The 21703-nt window shown below is 37.3% G+C and overlaps 1 protein-coding gene across 2 annotated transcripts in view; it reads left to right on the top strand.

Moving 5' to 3' along the window:
* LOC150103240 (inositol monophosphatase 1) overlaps nt 1–21703 on the top strand; it is a 127291-nt gene that overhangs the window by 98210 nt on the left and 7378 nt on the right. For both annotated transcript variants that reach the window (XM_090397772.1, XM_090397773.1), the window contains exons 5-6: nt 5775–5883; nt 16819–16924. In XM_090397772.1, the coding sequence (XP_090253898.1) occupies nt 5775–5883; nt 16819–16924 (215 nt within the window). The remainder of the gene's footprint in view (nt 1–5774; nt 5884–16818; nt 16925–21703) is intronic.

The following is a 21703-nucleotide window of genomic DNA, read 5'->3' as shown; positions in this document are numbered from 1 at the left end:
GAAGTGTATTTCTGATCGTGAGTGTGATAATTTTGTCAAACTTCAGAATGAAGAAAAACGGCGAGGTTGTACATGAGAATTATGAGAGTGTGAATGATAGTATTAATGGTTTCTCAGAGAATAAAAAAGATGAGATAGATGCATTGAGTGAGATCGCGTTGTTGAATGGTGCGATAGAAAGGGCAAAACACCAGCTAGAGTGCTTGAACAAAAGTCGACTGAATGAACCAACCAGTAATAAAAGGTATGACAGGAAAAATAGGCATATGAATGTGAACATGAACGAAATGAAGGATAGAGTGCTGTATGGAGACTCGTTAGTACGAGGTGTGTTAGTAGAGGATTTGACAAAATCGTACCAACCTGGTGCTACCATAAAGGATGTAACTGAGTCTATTAGAGAGCAAAAGGAAAGGGTGAAAGAAATGATTGTTGTGGCAGGTACGAATGATTTGAAAGGAGATAAAATGGAAATGATAGAAGACCTGAATGAATTGTTTGAGGTAGCAAAAGAAAAGAGAGAGAGTTAGAATGATTAGTCTTTTGCCACAGTATGACAGTGAAATGTTTAAAAGGAGGGCCATAATTGCGAATGACTTTATGCGTGGGTTATGTATGACGAGTGGTGTGGAATTTGTGGACGTGTGGAGTGAGTTTGATGGGCGAAAGGATCTATATAAGATGGATAGCCTGCATTTGAATGGTTATGGTGTAAGAAGACTTGAGAGAGTGTTGCTGAATGTAGTAGATGTGCAGATTCAGGGAAACTAGATTTGTTAAGAGGGGGGAGTAGATATACAGTCCTTAGGGAGGCAGTTGAATGTAAGAATGAATCTAATATGCTAGAGCAAATAAGGACAACAAACCAGAGTGGGATAGTTAATATAAGGCATCAAAGTAGGGTTGGGGCTAATGGGGGTCTTAAATTCATGTACACTAATACTAGAAGTATTAGAAACAAGAAGAGTTTTTGGCCATGGTTGGCACTTCCAGACCACAGGTTATTGGTATTAGTGAAACATGGCTGACTGTAGATGATATAGCTAGTGGGATTGAATGTGATGGATATAGTGTGTTCAGGAATGACAGAGAGAATAAAATGGGGGGAGGAGTATTGTTGATGATAGCTGATGCGCTACAGCCAAGGATAATAGAAGTTGAATTGCAGGATAGAGAAAAGAGCACATTTGAGGCCATTTGGTGTGAGATTGTGGCTAGCAGAACTAAATATACAATTGGGTGCTGCTATAGACCAGGTGATGGAAAAGATGGTGGTGACAGTATGCACAAGCAAATAGAAGAAATGAGCGGAAGGAGGGTGATTATTATGTGAGATTTCAACTATGGTCGCATTGATTGGAGTGAGGAGAGGACACACAGGAGGAAGAAATTGGATTTTATGCTGTTATTAAGGGATAACTATCTGCGACAGCATGTAATGGAAAATACTAGGGGTCAGAGTGCTTGACCTAGTAATTACATCTGAGGATTTGGCTGTAACAAATATGACCACATTGCCACCAATCGGTCAGAGTGATCATAGGGTCTTCACTTAGGAGGTGGCTAAAGGTGTAGAATTTTCAATTAAGACAGGGTACATGTGGAATTATCTTGCGGGAAAGTATGACAAGCTTCGGAGTTTGATTGGCTCAGTGCCATGGCATGTACAATTGCAAGGACTAGAAGTTGATAGTGCATGGGAGGTAGTTAGGAAGTGCTTGCATGAAGCAATGGCTGACTGTATACCTAGAGTCCGAATAATAAATCAAGTAGGGGTTAAATGGATGAATAACACCATTAAGCTTGAGCTGCAAAAAAAGAAACAACTATGGAGGGAATTTAAGGAGAAAGGTGACCGGCAGGCACATGAACTGTATAAAGCGCAGGCCAGAAGGGTGACGAGTGTGGTAAGAAAAGCAAAAAAGGATTACGAAAGAACATTGGCCATGCAGGCTAAAGAGAATCCTAAACAGTTTTTTAGATATGTAGCAAGTAAAAGGAAAAATGTACATGGCAGAATGATTTTAAAGAATGCCGATGGTAAGGAGGCAACTGAATCAGTTGAGATAGCTGAGTTACTGAGTGAGCACTTTGCAAGAATATATCATCCAGGTGGTGACATTGCAGAAACGAATAAACCAGTAGATTATACGGGAATTGTGGTGAATGAAGTGGAGGTGAGTAGTCTATTGCATAACCTCAATGTCAATACATTTGTGGGATTGGATGGTATACCAGCTCGTGTTGTACGAGAAGCAGCTAAAGAATTGTCAGTACCCTTGACCATTTTGTTTAATTTGAGTCTCGGGTCTGGGTTAGTCCCGAGCGGGTGGAAAGAGGGGAAAACAGTTCCGCTGCATAAAGGTGGTTCCAAGACTGCTGTTGTAAATTACCGACCGATTAGCATATCAGGAATCATTGTCAAGGTCTTAGAGAAATAAGTCAAGAAGAGAATACAGGATTGGATAGATGAAAATGAGATGTTGTGTGGGGGACAATATGGTTTTGTGAGGGGTAGATCATGACTCTGTAACTTGCTCACGTTTTATAACACAGTGACGGCTGAACTGGATATGGGTAATGGGTTTACAGTGATACTACTGGACCTTGCCAAGGCCTTTGACAGGATACCACATGGAACCCTAATCAGTAAACTGGAGCAGATGGGGATAGATATCGGGTTGGTAAGATGGATAGGAGGGTGGTTGAAGGAGAGATACCAGAGAGTGGTTTATTCAGGAGTGGAGTCAAAAAGATGTCTTGTGACTAGTGGAGTGCTGCAGGGCTCTGTTCTTGGACCACTGCTTTTCAATTTGTTCATCAATGATATTGGAAAGGATTTGAGAGGAAGTGTTCACTTGTTTGCTGATGATGCAAAGTTGTGTAGAGCAATTGTGAGTGCACAGGATGTCAAAATTTTACAGGATAGTTTGGAGGACTGGGCTAGGAAAAATTGATGGCAAAGTGTAAGGTTATGCACTTTGGGGTGAAAAGATTAGCAGCAGTATATCGCATTGGTGGAACCATACTCCAGGAGATTGATGAGGCCAGGGATTTGGGAGTGTTGGTGGATAGGGAGTTGAAGTTTAGGGGGCACATTGCAAAAGTGACTAAAACAGCTCACCAAATCACTTGGCTTCTGAAAAATACTTTAACATGCAGAGACAAACAAGTTGTTGTTCCTCTGTATCGAGCCTTGATAAGACCCCATCTGGACTTCTGTGCCCAGTTATGGGCACCAGGGTTTCTTCGTGATGGGGAGGAAGTGGTGAGGGTCCAGAGACGAGTGACCAAGATGATAGCAGGACTATGGAATGAACCTTATGAGAATAGGTTGAGGATTTGTGGGTTGCAGAAATTGGACGATAGGCGAAGGAGGGGTGATATGATTGAGACATTCAAATTACTGAAGGGTTTTTATAAGATTGATCCAGAAGATATTTTTGAAAATATGACTGGTGGTGGGAGGACTAGGGGCAATGCATGGAAGCTGGGCAAGAGCGTCGTTGACAAGGGTGTTAGAGCTAGGTTTTTTACTTGGAGAGTGGTGAATGAGTGGAATAAGCTTCCAGAGTCTGTTGTGGGTGCTACGACCGTGAATGAGTTCAAGGCAAGATATGATAGATACTGTGTGAATGTTGAATAGTTGTTCCAGACATGATGTTAGGGCCTCCCTCAATGAGTCTGTCGACTCCTTGGAGTTTCCCGGAACAATAATAATAATAATAATTTTTTTGTTGACGGATACGGATTCGTTGCAGCAAACATACAGGCAAACCTTTATTCAGAATAAAATAATAATCCTCCGTCCATTTGTCTTGAAATTGACGATTCTCTGCATCTACTTTTCTTTTTTTTTGCAATAACCCCTGACATTGTCCCAAATTTATAAGCGATATTCAGAACTGTCAAACAAACTGTCTTCTATACTGCAGGCACTGAACAGAACACATCATCAATGCAAGCACTGAACAAAGCACAACAAAAACGCAAGTACCGAACTGACACATTGTAACACGTTCACACATGCTGCTAGTTAAAGTGAGAAAGAGACCTTGGTTGGAGAAAACATAGTGTGTTTGGTGCAAGTCATATGACGTCAGCTTGATGTGAGTTATTAGAACACACCATGTTTTCTCCCACCATGAATCAGACAAACTTTGCTGAAATAGATTAGGGCCTGCTGGCTGGGGGTTGCCCATACGTACTTTACATAGACTTGACTGGAAAAGAACCTGCTGTTTACATTGTATCAAAATGTGGTATGAATGTAAATTTAAGGAAGATGAAATTCTTATCAATCACCCTAATCTTAACAATAATGATGGTCTGAAAATCCCGAGAATATGGAAGGCACATATTCTACCCACATACCCTTTCTCCCTAAGAGTTAATCATAAATAGGACTATAGGTAATCCAGGATCTTAAATCTAATATAACAATTCTCACGTTAAATTAGGACTTCAATTTTTCTGTAATAAAACTATCTATAGAAAAAAATTCTCTGATGTCTTAAATAGAATATAGCTTTGATGTAGTTATTTTATTTCATTTATTTATTTTAATTTTATTATTTTCACTAGAGGTCAGGCCAGTAGAATAGCTGTTGATCAAATCATTGTCTCTTTAGCATACTGTGTGAAATGTAATATAACTTGTATATGTGTGTGTGTGTGTGTGTGTGTGTGTGTACCCCAGATGATGACCTTAATATGAAGGTCGAAATGTCAGGAAATTTAACTATTTCTAACACTGTTGTAGAGTCCATAATTTTTCTAAAATGAAAACATTTCAATTGTTGCACAATTTTTTAACCAAGGTGGCAAGTTAAATATAAAAATTGATAATAGCGAAGATGCCAAATTAAATATAGAAATAGATAATAGAATATGCAAAGCTGATATGGTTGGAGAGCCAGATGAATAAATCTATGGCATAATTAAAGAATTTAGCGAAAACACTGAACTAGCAGTGCACAAGGCAGTGTTCAAACAATATTAACTTAAGAATTTTAGAATTGGGTTAGAAATAAAACAGTTGATTAAAGACTTGATCACATACATGAGAGTTCTAGGAAAAATTAAGGAAGTGTGAACAGATGGCATCAGAAGCAAAATTGTATTAAAAATGAAGATATTAGTAGGAGCTTGATATTTTTAGCATTTGATCATCTACAGTATGTGTAGAAATAATTTTAGATATGGCTGCTTAAAGAATAAACAGAACAGTGTTTCATGCAAGATGTTAAGAGAAAAATTCAGGATGACTACGACTACATGGTTTGGTGCAGTTAGTAGTGTCTTACGCTGAAATTATCACTTTAGAATTCTGACAAGTAACAGAATAATTTGGAGTGCAATTTTTGATAGAAAGCTAGTAATAATACAAACTCATGTAGAATGATCATGATAAATGATAAAAAAAACATAAAAAATAAAATGATTGCACATAGTCTAGATTTTTCTGTATATGAGATGAAAATTGGAAATTCACCAGTTAAACTTTAATTCTGTCTAGGACCATCTAACTCAGTATTATCTAAAAGCTCAGAAGTTTGAGCTAGGCCTTGAAGTAGTTCATCATTTAAAAAACATCCTTTTTAAAATAATTCTGAATTTGATTTTGTACTTTTTTTCGCAAGATGTTTATAATGCTGTTAGCCCACTGTTTATGTAATGACAAAAAGTAAATAATATAGACTTAATATTAACATTAAAATATTCTTGTGTTAACATGTTTATAATTCTTAATATAGACATAATTGCCTTTTTAGATAGTAATTGGTGTTGTGTACAATCCTATCCTGGATAAGATGTATACTGCACAAAGAGGTCATGGTGCATATTGTAATGGACAGAAACTTCAGGTGTCCAATGCTGAAGGTAAGATATGAGATATTATATTGTGCATGTTGCTAGGATTAACTTTTGTTCATTTCATAATAGTTCACTAAAATCATTTTTAATCATCAAATTATTAATCTGTACCCTGAAGAGGTATGTATACCTCTTGAGGATACAGATATGTGAAAAGTTTATTACTAACTTTCTATTGACAGATTTTCCTCTAAATTATTCTATTATCTGTCAGGTCTTCTAAGAGACTTGTAACTCCATCATTCCACCCCCCCCCCCAGATCTTGCTCTGGTACTTTGCCTGGCATTGAACACACACACATTGCTAAGCTTTCTCAATTCTGTTTAAGTGACCATAATACCAGTTTAGACTACTCACACAATCCCTGAATTCTCTCGATTTTAAGTTCCTAATAACTACATGTGCAATATGATTATGCTATTGATGCTATTGCTTCACAATCGTAAGTTTTACTGAGACACTTGATATATCTGTTGACTTAATCAACTGTTTTATTTCTGATTTCTTAGATCCTTAAGTTAAATTGTTTCAAATACTTTCTTGTATACAGCTTTTTTTCTTTGTTGATTTATCTCTTATTCCAAATGAATTTATTCTCTTGACATCCTACCATGCCAGTTTTGTCTATTTCCATATTTAATTGCAATATTTAATCTTCACTAAAACTGAAATGTTTTATCTCTTTCATAAGTTTCCCAATTCTGGATTCAGCTGATATTTGCATTGCTCCTGTATTTTCTTGGTCTTCAATTTTTATTGCTGATTTTCATACCACATTTGTTAGAGCTGTTATTTAATGTGGTTAAGAAATGCTGTAGATTTGTACCGTCACAGGTCACTGCATACAAGATTCTGTACATCATCCATCTCAAAACTTAGGCATCTTCAAATCTTTGCTCAACAGAGCACATGTTATCTGCTAAAATTCCCAAGCCCTCCAACAAGAATTGAGCACCATCTAATGCATCATGCTACAGAATGGCTTCACCTCAAGGAAGTTTAAATGAATCCTGGACACTTACATGCCCATCCCCAACCTGAACCATTAGAGCGATTCTCTGTACCATACATTGTAGGCATCTCTGAGATGATTGCTAAGATCCTGAAAAGATACAATTTAGTTCCTAATGTGTTTTCCCTATCAACAAAATCTCCTCTTGCTTACCATCCATGAAAGATAGACTGCTTTCTTTCTCTCTCTCTCTCTTTGATGTTTATTTACTTAAGTTCAGTGTAACTGCCTCTGCTTGTACTTTGGACAAACAGGATATTCTGTTGAAAAATGACGACAGGAACATCAACAACAATAAACCTGAAAAATCTTGCCTTGCTCAGCATGGAGTGGATGCTGACCACATTATCCTCTGATCCAGTACTTGTCTTTTACATTGGTGTAGATTTAGGTTTGTATAGTTATTATTTAACCTTTAACTGCCTGAGAACGTATTATTACAGGCTCGGAATAACACGGCTGCTTTGCTGAGCCCGAATATGTACGGTTGGCGCGCCTCCCATATTCAGACAATTTTTTAGTATGGAAAGAATCATTGTAAGATATTCAATCTTTGCGGGTAGATTCCTCCATCTATTGCCAACCAATTGAAGTTTATTTGGCTGGGGTTTCTGCCCTTGTATGACATCTAAAGAGAAAAATTTGAACTGGTGCAACTAATCATATGCAGCACGATGCATAAACCATGTGACTGCGGGAATTTCAGGGATGTCGCAATTATGGCGTCTATCAGTAAATATCCGCGTTATCTTACTGATGATCAAATTGATGAATTGTTAATAACAAATGAGTTGGGAGAAGAATTGTCCGAGTTAAGTGAATTGTGTACTTCAGATGAAGCTTCTGGTGATGTAAGTGTTACAAGTGAGCAAGATAGTGACAAAAGTCTTGATACTGTTAAGTTCTGAATTTAACTGAAAATTAATTAATTTACGTTTCCTTCAGACTTAACATGCGTTTGCAATTTTGAACATATATTGACATATCAGATGTGCTAAATTACTTGTGACCTACCAGAAACATTATTAAATTGAGGTTATTTATCCATAATTCATGTTGTAATATAAATATTGTGAATTATTTGTGAATTAAGCTATGTTACTTTTGTAAATGCTTGTAAATTTGCTGGGAGAAAAGTTAATTGGATTAGGTGCAGATGGCCTGAAGCTGAACACGTGAAATAAGTACGTGTGCACCAAGAACAGCAAGCACGCAGATTTCCTCCCCCACACACACGCTCACATCGAGGAGCACACTAGGGAGAGTGTGGTGCTGGTGACTCAGGCAAAGGGGAAGGGAAAAGCCAATGACGTAGAAAGAAAGATTGGTGCACGATTTAAAAAAGGGTAGCAGCGCCTAAGAATATTTTTTGGTCGCTTTTCGTTTTGGTTCTGGAACTTCCTTGTAGCACCTGCACCTTCTCACCCCATGCTTCGACGAGGTCATCGAGACAAAGACTGAAGGAACATGCCGTGATGTTCATGAAAGCTTGCCGGTCAACGTTTAGCCCAGCGGAAGGCAGTTTCCAATTCCCCAGGAAATAGCTGAGCCATGTTGAACCAGTTGACGAAAAAACAATGGGCAATTACTTTTGGCAGCAGAGATATGTCCTGTCCGGACCACTAGTGGAACACTACAGATTATATAGAATGAGCCAGGAATCAAGAAGAGAAAGTTCAGTTGTGATAAATGAGATGGCCAAGAATAGTCCCCCAGCAAAAGGCGATGTAAACCCTATGTTTTCTTAAGTAACTGTGTTATGGGTGAAAGATTGTAAATTTAGGAAGGACATTAAGTTTTTTTTTGAGGTTATTAATTATGCTAATGACTTTAGAGAAAGTTAGATTTTGAAGTAGTGATAATATATGAAAAGACTGAAGGAATTAGTGCAGAAGCATGTGGAGGTTACTTTGTGATTTGATAAGTGATTAATCCTTAGCCTTGAAGTGAAGTGTATAAAAGTGCATGGCTGTTCATAAATAGAATTGCTTACTTGAATTGATGTGTGTTGAATGCTATGAGAAATTTAGAAGGCTTTGATTATTATATTCATTCTTTGATATTAGTGAAATTATATGTCAGTGTCCATTCATAATGTGTAAATGTCTGAATTGAAATTAAATGTTCTTTTCTTTAAGTTTAACTAATGACTTGCCTGATTTTATATTTCTATTGCACCTTCTTATAAAATTCGAACCACAGCGGGAGATAAATTGTTAGGGGGCTTCAACTGCAAAATAAGCTTAAGTGATTCAAGATAGTGTACTAAACTGAGTTCTAGTTCCTTGATTTTTGTGCTATTCAGTAATCTAGGATTCAGGGTGGCACAGTATAATAGAAATTTTCCCTGAATCCAAAGAAGGAATCAGAACCAGTACTGAAACAAAGGGGATTGGCATTGTCCAGTAGTAACCCCTTTGTCTTCAAAAACCACGTGCATCATTCTTAAGAGTGAATAATGGCCCTGAGTGAATTGTAAGATGGATAGAAAAATAGAGCATATTATTTAGACGAAACTAAGCTAGAGAGATTTAAGAAAGGAATTAAGTAAGAGTTATTCAAAGAAAGTAGTAAAATAAATAACTAAATTAAACACAAATATATTTATCAATGGCGTAAATATGTATACATAACAAAGGCACGAGTAAATATATATTTAACAATACGAATGTGCGTAAGCGAATGTATTGTTCAAGTGGCATGATGATGCATTTACTCCAAGTGTACACGAATTTGATAGCAGTAATTCAGGAATAATCACAGGTAATATCACTGATGATTCTTCAGCTTTAGATATTTTTGAACAATTTTTTACCATAGAACTAATGACAACAATAGCTGACGAAACAAACAAGTTTCATACCTTCACCACAAATAATAGACCATCTTCACAACTAAAGCAGTTGAAAAACACCACCCCTCAAGAACTTTACATTTTTCTAGCTATTACAAAAAAATATTTTTCCACCTTCTGGATATGACCATACTTTAAATTCCCACAGTCTCTGTAATGTAAAATTTGGAAAAAACACAAACTTAGCAGACTACCAACTCATGCTTATCAGGGAAATAATTCAGAAGTACCTTATCCCCAGAACAACAGGGAGGTTGAAAGGATGTCCATCACCTGGAGATCACTACTGTGTCTCAAAGAAAGGCATTGGCATTTCCCTTCTCTTGTACCTTCTACTGAGAAGAAGAAGAATGCCACTCGAGTTTCTGTTCCAATACCACTCTTGAGCAGAAGCAGCGTCGTGAGAGCCAGTATATGTGCACCAAATGTGACACTGGATTCTGTGTACAGCCCTGTTTTGAAAAATATCATTCCGTGCTAAATTTTTAGGATTTTCATATCCTGGTACTTGGTAGGCTTAGTAATAACTGTGTTGTAAATAATAGTACTCTTTATATATTTTGATTAATTTCTACATAAATTAATGTGTGTAATTTGCATAATCAAGTGGACACCCCTCGATTATGTAAATTTTATAAAACACTATTATTGCCATTTTTGTGAGTGAACAAGTGTATATCGAGAATGTATGATGCTGTCAGGACTTCTTACTTCAGTAAGAATTTTAATTGATTTTATTTATAAATTTTTTGCAAAATTAATTCAGCGTATGGAACAACGTCAGTAGAATATAAAATCAGCAGTTAAAGGGTTAATTAGTTGAATGGAATTTATTTGACCCCAGCTGTCATTAAAGTTCAATTTCTGACAAAACCAATGATGGATTTTTGTTGCAATTTCGAGTAACTGAGTTTCTTGCTGCCCGTACACTGAATCAGTCATGTGCCAGCTGTCAGCACAATCAGTTGTGGAATAAGGAATGATTTCTGATGTTCTAACCCCCAAGCACCTAATTATGTAACAAACAAAAGGTGCGACTAATTAAAGACTAACCGAAATTTAAATCGGAATGACTGCCTCTCTGTTGCCAAGATTTGGAAACATCTCATCCTCATAAATGGCACGCAATAGTGTGCTCTTTCCCTCTCTCCCTTTTTTAATTCAAGTCATTATTTAAATTTAATTTTTATTTCAAATCACATAATTTTAGCTTTAATTGTAATCTTACCTTATTTTGTAACCACCTGCTAGATGGCATTCTAGCACATGGCTCAACTCCATAAATAGGATTAACATTCTTTGTCCTAGTTTCCCCTTATGATTATGATGATGCACTGATGATGACCAGTTGAAATATTTACAATAATAAAAATTATTATTTAATAAGTTAGTGTAATTAGAGACAACTGGAATGAAGATGACTTTGCAATGAAAAACATCTTCCCTCCCACAGATGCTGTACTCTGTAGGAAGGAGATCCTTTTCATTACATACATTGCAAGAGTTTTATTATAGCACAAACATGGCATCTAAATATATTGTCTTAGCATCCTCTTTGAAATTTTCATTTGCAGAAAATGCAGTGACACCTGTCCATAATCCAGTCATTAGGGTGCAGAATGCAAACAATTTATATGAATCAAATTTTCTAAAACAAAGAAGTATATGCATATATATATATTATTATTACCCAAGACCCCATGGAGTCAGACTCATCTAGGAGGTCAAGAATCACCCTACTTCTACAAGTCAGTGTGCTCCACACCATTCCCAGAAGTCTTTGTGTTGTCTTCACAATTTTGGCTATGTGCCCCTAAATTTCAGGTCCTTATCTACTATCACCCCAAAATCTCTTTATTTCCTCTACCTCCGACAATATATCCTCACGAAGCATATCTCTATCCCATCTTTGTTTCCCAAATTTTAAAACTTTACATTTTGCAATATTGAACTCGCATCCCCATTCCCATGCCCAATCACTCAATTTATTCAAGTCTTCTTGTAAGGCCATAACATCTTCCCCATGGTTTGTCCCAACTTTGCATCATCTATAAACAACTGAATATCTCCAAATCTTCGCCAATATCATTAATATACAAGTTAAACAGTAGTGTCCCTAAAACAGAACCTCTGAGGCACACTACTAGTGACTTTCCTTTTCCTGGATATAGCTCCCACATACAGGGTGTTCGGGATAAATTTGACAGTTTCGTAAGGAAAAAGAAAATCTTCTTTGTATCTATTAAATTTAATGAATTGACAAAAAAACATTACAGGCAGAGTTAATTACAATACTATCAACAAGATTTACTCAAAATAACCACCATTAGCATCGATCACAGCTTCAATTCTGCTTCGGAACCTCGAACAAGCTGATGCTACAGTCTCCCTGGGAAGGGCCGCAAAAACTGTTTTAATTTTATCCATTAACTGGGCTTTTGTATTACTGGAAGTGCGATTGGTGTCTTTTTCAACTGCGCCCCAAATAATCCATGGGGTTAAGGTCTGGGGAGTTTGGAGGCCAAACATTTGGACTGGTGAAGTCGTAGAAATTTTCAGACAACCATTTTTGACTTTTCCCAGAGGTGTGGCAAGGGGCCGAATCCTGCTGCCATACATACGGCCTACCATTGGCTACCCTTGTTATCCAGGGCTTGACTACAGTTAGCAACTCCACGAACAAAGCCCGAATTCCAATGCCAGGGTTCTTCAACACCTGTTCCTGCAGATTTGCGAGGAATTCTGCTGTACGAACGCAATCAGATCGTCTGCTAGGGATCTTTCTTCTTGCTACATCCTCGTAGTCACCATTGCAAGTCTCTAGTTCATGCCTGATTGTTTTTACTGTATTCAGGGAGCATTGGGCAGCAGTCGTAATATCCTTATTTTGATGGCGGGCACGAATCATCATGATACAAGTTATTCTCTTCCATGATTCAGGTGGGTTCCAGCTATCCATCCTTTCTGACATCTTGTATATGAATGAAGAAGGGTCCAAACTTTTAAATGAAGAGAAGTGTGTGTTAATACATGTAACTTACGGAAAAATATAATTAATTATAAATATGTCAAATTTATCCCGAACACCCTGTACATATCTTGTTGATACCTATCATATAGCCAGTCTCCAATCCAATGCACTAATCTAATATCCAACCCCATCTGCTCTAGTTTGACTGTCAACTTGTCATAAGGTAATCTATCAAAAGCCTTTGCGGAATCCAAGTATATTACTGTGTATCCTTCTCCTCTGTCCAAGGAAGCAGTCACTTTATTGTAATAAGTAAGTAGATTATTAAAACATGACCTCCCTTTAGCAAATCCATGCTGCCCATCAAAGATAATACCATTGTTGTCAACTCAACCCAATTCTGGATCCTAGTTCTCACAAGCTTCTCCAATAACTTAACCACAACACCTGACACATAGATAGGCCTATAATTTGATGCTTGAGTTCTATCGCCTCCCTTATGAAGCAGCACAATCTTGCTCTCCTTCCACTCCTTAGGAACTTGACCCAATACAATTCTCGTATTAAAAAAAAAGTGATTATATATGTATATAACTTTATCAGTTTGAATTGCATTTGAGATTTTCTATATCATTAAGACAGTTCACAAATGCTAATTTTACAAATAAATTCTACTGAAAAAGTTGCAACTAACATGCCATAAAAACATTTGTGAAAATGTGCCCGACATGGAAGGGACATGTATATGGTAAAGCTAGTTCCCATGGGCAATGAAACAAGTGCAAAAAACTGCCTGGTGTGAATGTGTTAATTTAGCTAAGTGTTCATTTGCCCTCCTTTCCAGCCTATTAAAATCTTCCTGAACTACATCAATACCATTCATAACTCCACTGCATCTTCAAGCAATGAATATCTACTGCAACATGTTGGCATAAAGTGTTTGAAGAGTACTACTAAGCCTTGCGGAAACACTTGTAATCTTCCTTATCTTGCTTCCACATAATCAATTCTTTGAGAGCAAATTACCAATCAGTCAACTCGTCTGATACCTAAACCCATTAATCACACCTTAAATAACTTTGTCATGTGGCATTTTATTAAACGCTATGAAAACGTCCACAAAAATCAGTGTGTGTGTATGAAGTAGTCAAAAAATTTCGAGACTAGGTTTGTAACACGCCAACAGATGGCAGCACAAGGCTGAACACGCAGTCACAGGGAGCACCTACTTTCATAAGTCGGTGTGCCAAAAGACATCATCTTGTGTATATCGGGAGCCGTGCAACTGATGCTATTCTGACCACCTGTGTTACCACATCTGCGATTTCATCATGGGACAGCAAGTTAGAACAAAGAGCAAACGTGAAATTCTGCATGAAACTGGGCAATTCATGTCGAGGATCATTACCAGTGACAAAACTTGGGTGTATGGGTATGACCCTGAGACGAAGCATCAGTCTTCACAGTGGAAGAGCCCATCATCTCCACGACCGAAATAGGCGAGGCACATCCGCAGCTCAACCAAGTGCATGCTCATCGTCTTTTTCGACATTCGCAGTATTGTGTATCGAGAATTCGTCCTCAATGGCCAGACCCTCAATAGCGACTTCTACTGCCAGGTTTTAAGGCATCCGAGGGAGGACATTCGGCGAAAGCGACCAGATCTGTGGCATGCGAAAAACTGGATGCTCCATGACGACAATACACCCTGTCACTGAGCTCTCCTCACATGTGAGTTTCTCTCCAGAAACAACTTGATCTCACTTCTGCACCACCCTACTTGCCAGATTTGGCTCCTGCAGACTTCGCCCTCTTCCCAAAGATGAAGATCCAGCTCAAAGGTCACCATTTTGACACCATTGCAGAGATCCAGCGTGAATCGCAGGAGGTGCTTGACAGTCTTCGAAAAGAAGACTTCCAGGACATATTCAAGAAGTGGCAAGAACGCTTGGAGTGCAGTATTGATATGCAAGGGGACTATTTTGAAGGTGATAGTGTGTAAACATAGATGAAGTAATTTCTCGTAAACAGAGCTAGTCTCGAAACTTTTTTGATACCACCTCGTGTGTGTGTGTGTGTGTGTGTGTGTGTGTGTGTATATATATATATGTATATATAGTCCCTGTTCAACAGTTTTTATTTTATCATAAAAAAGAAAGCATTCTTGTTTCAGATTACTAAAACAAGAATTCACATAAATTCATGCTGATGTCATCCATCCATCACTTAAGTAATGGCAATTTTCTTTGACCCATAGGACTCTTCCAGTTGTAAGCCTTTCATTGAATAACCAAGATGAATAGCATCATTAGTTCCTTGGCACAGATTCTTAAAACAAGTTGCAAAATCTTCAGCATCTTCCACTTTTATATCTTTCATAATAGCAGTATATGCCTTTCCCTCATCTACTTTTCTTGTAACTTCATTATAAAAGGCTAGCATATAACTAAAACAAGAGTGCCCCTTCACAAATCCATGTTGACTCTCACAGATAACATTACCCTCATCTGCCCAATGCTGTATACAGTCCCTCACTAATTTCTCCAACCTATAATTAGACACTTCCAGTCTTCTACCACCCTTATGCAATGGAACTATCTTACCTTCCTTCCATTCCCTGGGCACCTTTCCCATAGCCAGACTTTCATTGAAAAGCCAGGTCAAAGGAGCTGTCAGTTCTTTAGCACATTCTCTCAAAACTTGTGGTGTAATACCATCCAGTCCCACAGCTTTGCTAACATCCAGAGTACTCAGTATTTGAAATGCACTCTCCTCCTGTACCTCTAAACCTTGAACCTGCCCTATCCCTCTAGCATTAAAACTGGCTCCTCCAGGATGAAATACTCCAATAAAGTGTTCATCGAACAATTCTATTATGTCCTCTGCATCAGTCACTCTGTTCCCATTTTTATCCCACAATATCATTCTTCCACAGTCATTTCTCTTCCTACTGGCCACATATCTAAAAAATTCCCTAGGGTTTTCTTTGGATCTTAGGGCTAATCTCTCATATCCCAGTTTAGTCTTCCTTACCATACTAGTCACTCTTCTGGCCTGTGTCTTATACTCTCCATGCATCTTTTCTTCTCCTGTCTCCTTATATCTCTTCCACAGCCTATTTTCGCATGCAATTCCTTTTTAATATTGTTTGTCATCCACTTTACTCCAAATTGTGTCCTCTTTTTCACTCGTGGTATACAACTTACCATTGCTGCTAACAAATATTCTTTCATAATTTCCCATGCACTAATGATATCCTGGCCTTCTGATTCCTCCCTCCATAAAACTTCCCCAAGTTGACGTCTTAGACTATTATAATCACCTGCCTTATAATTCCACATACGTTCCCGTCTCTTTGATACTCCTGCATGTCTTTTCATTTTCCCAAGTCAAAACCATATGGTCACTCTCTCCAACTGGTTGGAGAGATGTCATCTCAGTTATTATCAACTCCTCTGATGCTATAACCAAATCCAAAACTCTTGAACCTCTTGTTCCTTCTATTACATGTTGCCTAAGACATTTGTTTCTCAAGAATTCTAGAAATTCCATTCCCTTATTGCTACATTCATCTTCCTCTCCCCAGTTTATACTACTGTAGTTAAAATTTCCCATAGTAATCAATCTTCTTGCACTTGCCAAACTCAACTGTCTAAACATTTCCTGGTCCCCACCCTCTGTACTCCTGAGTCTGTAGCAACACCCCCCACTAAATATCCCGTCTTGCCCACCTCTACTGCACACCATATGCTTTCAAGATCATTAGTGTCACTGCCTTCCAAAGTCTCCAATCTTAGAGGACATAGGTTGTCACTTATCATAAGCAGTACTCCACCACCTCACTTTCCTATCCTGCCGAAAAATGCTGTACCCAGCGACTTCTATTCCTGTTATTATATCCTCTTCTGTCAACCACGTCTCAGTGATCCCATTCGTCCCAGCCTATGTGGGATTTGTCTTTTCTGAATTGTTTTTATTATGCTGGCTTTATTCAAGAAGAAGTTATTTTATTTTAGAAGGGAAAAACATCACCATCAACAAAAAACAAACATGAAATTATGCTTATGTCCAAACTATTTAAGAAGATACTGTTTTCATTTCAGAGCTCTCAGAAGCTCTCATAGTGATTGAAGCTGGTAGTAGTCGTAAGCCTGAAGTTTTGGATGTCATTTTTTCAAATTTAGATAACTTAATTCGGAAAATACATGGGTAAGTTTTAAGATTTGAAATACTTATCATAGTAACTTTTTTATTTTAATTTTAAATTTTCACTTATTTACAAGGGAAAGTCAGTAAGTTGCAAATTTTATAAAAAAAAAACACCAATATTTCACCATTTATACACTTATCCCATTATCAATCCTTCAAGCTCAGTAGCATTGTGGCATCGATGTTTCCACCATTCTCCTGAAATTGGGCCAGTAGTTACTCCCCTGGGAATTCCAAAAGATCATAAGCTTTCCCACTGATGGTATATATAACTTTCTTGTTTGCTGGTGGAGTGGAATGTTTCCATTGCATTGAAGCATGCTTTGATTCAGATTGGTAAAGCTGAACCCATGATTTATCTCTATAACCATCCTGTTTAACATGTCTTCTCCTTCACATGTATAGAAAGATGTTGCAAGGCCAGACACATTCAATTCATTTTGTGCTGTGGGCTCAGTTCTCTGGTCATCCACCATGCACATGCTTTCCAAAAATTGAAATGATCATACATTATGCTGTAGGCTAGATCATGAGAACAACCTATTGCACTCACTATGCTCCCTATTGTTATCCTCCTGTCATCTCATATCATCTGTTTAACTCTTCTCACAATATCCTCTGTTGCAGTCTGCAAGAGAAGACACCGGGAGGCAACTAGATCATGCTCAGATTGATCATGAAGTGTCGAGCTTCTCTGTGAATTATGAATTCAGTTGTTAACTGCTGCATGTAACAAATACTTCTCATCATAAACAGAAACATCTCTTTATGAATGTCCTTTGCAGGAGGATCCTTTTGCTCATAAGAAATACCCAACAGCACACTGTTCTAGATTGTACACTCCTCTAGCATGCTGCCATTTTAGATTGCTGTGAAAAGCTACAAAATATATGCATACACATCTACATATACTGTCATCATCCTAGACTGTGTTGCTACTTAGTGATGCATCCTGAGTAGCAGTACAGTCTAGGATGATTCACTTCCAATTCATTTATTCTGCTTTTGTTTGTAACTTACTGACTTTCCCTGTATATTAATCAGTTAAAAATCAATACTGCACTCCCTGGTCTGGCTCTTAATGAAAAAAAAAATATATATGTAAAAAAAATTAAATAGTAGAGGCCTGTGCATCTGCATGGTGAAGCAAATGCCTCTGTATCTGTTAAAGTAGTTATTCGATATTTTGTAATAGTATTGTTCACTACAGAACAGTAATGTTGTCCATCTTGCTAATTGATCTATTTATGTTGGTTGGTTGGATCTATTCTTATTTCTTTAAATTCTGTTTTTATTTTGTTAGATGCTGATTGATACTGATCCAAATATAAGGAAATTTATATTATACTGTGCCACCTTATATTCTGATTAGTCTATATATTACAGAGGAACCAATCATCAACTAACTTTTGCAATCTCACTTTATACAGGCCGAGGTTAATATCATTTAAGGCTTCCGCAAGGTCCGATAAATTTTTATGAGCGGTGCAGATGAAGAAAAATCAGGCAAACAAATTGAATTCAATAAAATAAACATTTAATACAGGGTTATAGAACATGTACATTTAAGCATAATTTTCTAAGCAAGATAATCTAATTGAACAATATTCAAAATATCTCTGAGACACTAGTAGCCACTCTGTTTGGTTTAAAGATTAAAGTTAAATTTACAGATCTTATTCTTCAACGCTTAAATACTATTATCACAACTTGTCTCTATTCAATGAGATAATTCAATTCTTTTATACATCAACTTAGTTCAAATACTCATAACAAACATAAAACATTCAGCTGTCAATTCTATATTCTTCTGAATAATTTAAAATGGTTCACACAGTTCAATGTTCCAGAATTTTACAGTAATTATTCTTAAGGTAGAATTTTCTAATTCTCTCTTAGTCAACAAACACTTAATTTAATTATGAGGCAGTTATCATTTCAAGGGGGAAACACTTTAAAGCGTCATACTTCGGCTATTTTTAGTAGAACGCCACTGTTTATGTCACGATATATCAGGCGGAGCTAACTCTTATTTCTTCGCACTGAAATACAAAAAGGCTGCTCTTACCGGATTAAACTTTTACACACTGGATTTACTATAGGCACACTTAAAACTGTAGTTAACTATCACTTTGAAGCAACACCATTCAAAAGACATCTTCACTATAATAACTGAAATATTAAACATAGTTTCACAAGTCTTGACGCACTCGTTTTAGGTAATCTACTTATTCCTTACTTTCTTCTATGCATTAAATTCAGCTTTGCACTATTCTTCCTCAAAACAATTGGAATTCGTCGTAATTTTAGAATTCCGTAGAAATATTCTGAATTGGGTATTAATTCCCAATCCTTTCTTAATCGATATACGGTTCCCTATCCCCTTACTGCCACCTGTTACTTCACTCCTTGCTGTCCTGAATGCTTCTCCCTCTTTGCTTTCATTTTCCAATTAAATACATTCATTCTTCCAGCAAAATACGGTTCTAGCCAGTTCAGCTTACATCTACTGGCTTCACTCCATATCACAGCCGTTCACGTTCTCTACACGTGCTGACTAAAAACAAACTCGGTTTCTTCTTCAGAAGCCAATCAAATGCATTCAGAAGAATTACATAAAATCACTCTTGCATACAGAAACAAAAGGATATTTTACAATTCATATAATATACATTTAAATTTACATACATAGTTTCTTATAATAAATTTTACAGAATAAACTAAATAAAATGAATGACATATTTATATAATCTTTTCATTATTATTACATATTCCAAGATTAAATAATTAATAACAAACAAAACTGAAAGCATTTATGTGAATAATATATTACAAGCAAGAGACTAACAACAAATAATATTTACAAGTGTTGCTTATAACATGGTGAATTATGTTAAATGTGAATGAAGTATTAAAACATACAAAATATCTTCATTCACAATTTAACAGTAATATTACAAAATACTGAACAAACTGCTGAAATGTCTCAGCTAAAATTCCATAGCCAGAATACTATATTAACATCACTATTGTGAATAACAAAAGTTATTCTCATCTAACATCTCACCTCTGTTTTCCCATTACATTCTTCATGATGCCTTTTGGAAGAAGGGCAGGATCTGTGCTGTTGTCAGGTCTGATATTCCATGCCACAGATTATTGGACCTGGGATCCCTTTACATAATCTGCTTTGGCTCAAGATTGCCTTACCCCACTTTATTGCCTCCATTTGCTGCCTCTGCTGTTCTCCAAAATTTGATGACATCACTCACCACTTTTGACTACTCCAACAGTGAGATAATCTTTTGGTGATTTCAATGTCCACATCACTGTCTTCCCTTCTCCAGTTTTATGGACCAAGCTGCTAAAATGTTTGCCATCAGCAATGATTTAACACAATTGTCCACCAACCCACCAAAATTCCAGATAATCCTCTTCATTCTCCTAACACTTAGCACCTTTTCTTAAACAATTCTTCCTCCAAATACAACACTGATGTAAGATCTCTTGGAAAGTCTGACCACAACCTTCTGTCCATGCCTCCTCTGTTACAGATCAGCCTTCTTCCAGTCATTCTCAGCCTTGTATCCTATGGCACTACAACAGAGCCAATTGGGATGACTATCAAGACTTCTATGCCTCATTTCCATGGTCTGATTATTTCTTTTACTATTCTGATCCTAGTATCTGCTCAGATCTAATAACAGAAATTATTCTCACTGAAATGAGTGCTTTCATTCCTCATTCTATGTGCCAAAGAAATCCAAACCAACAATTCAGCCTGTGCCCAATGGCTCCAGTCAAAACTTCAGCTTCTCACTCACTCGGCTTACGTTTCAACTCTTAACAAGTGGGGGAAAAAAAAATTCCAAAGCAGACTTTGTAAGAGATGCACTCATCAGCTTGTCTCCTGTCCTAATAGCACTTGTGCCTACTGGTTGCTTGCATACCACAGCTTTGGATTAGTTTTTTTTCCTCCTGCTCCTTGTATAAACAATCAAGGCAAGAACTCCTACCATTCCACAAGCTATCCACAGTATATCTCTTGAAATTTCACCAGAAGGACACTAGAAAAATCCTCAGCCCTTGATTCCAACAAATGTTCAGGCCTTGATCGTATTCCTCCTATTGTACTAAGGCTTGCATTCCTGAACTCTCACCTGTTCTGCATCGTCTCTTCAAGCTGTCATACTCACCCTCACCTGGCTTCTACCCCCCCCCCCACCATTGCTTGGAAACAAATGTTTGTCCAACCTGTTCCCAAAAAAGGGAGATAAAAGTCAACCATCAAACTATCATCCTATTGCTCTGATCTCAGTACTCTTAAAAATAATGGAAAAGGTCATCAGTAGCAAACTCCTTTGCTACTTAGAGACCATCAGTTACTGATCATCAGTATGGATTCTGCAATTCTTGCCATCCTCACCCATCTCTCTGGATACAGGCCATGGAAAAGTTCAGAGCAACTCATGCAATCGCTTTTGATATTTCCAAGGCATTTGATTGAACCTGACATTTTGGCCTTCTTACCAAGCTACAAACTTTGATATTCTTCCTTCCCTTTGTGAATGGATTGTCAGCTTCCTCTCTGACTGTTCACTGCAGGTTATGGTGGATTTTGCCTTTCATCAGATTTTTCAGTTAATACTAGTGTATCCTAGACCTCAATGCTATCACCTGCGTTCTTCCTCCTGTACATTTAATGATCCTCTCTCCCTAAAATTTAGTATCCAATATATTCATAGCTTTGCTGATTACAGTACGCTCCACTCCTACTTT

The sequence above is a fragment of the Typopeltis vanoorti genome, chromosome 9, assembly GCF_054136105.1.
Source record: "Typopeltis vanoorti isolate ZY-2024b chromosome 9, IOZ_Tvanoo_1.0, whole genome shotgun sequence".
Lineage (NCBI taxonomy): Eukaryota > Metazoa > Arthropoda > Arachnida > Uropygi > Thelyphonidae > Typopeltis > Typopeltis vanoorti.
Note: the sequence above shows the minus strand (reverse complement) of the source record. Positions and strands in the feature narration are given on the sequence as shown.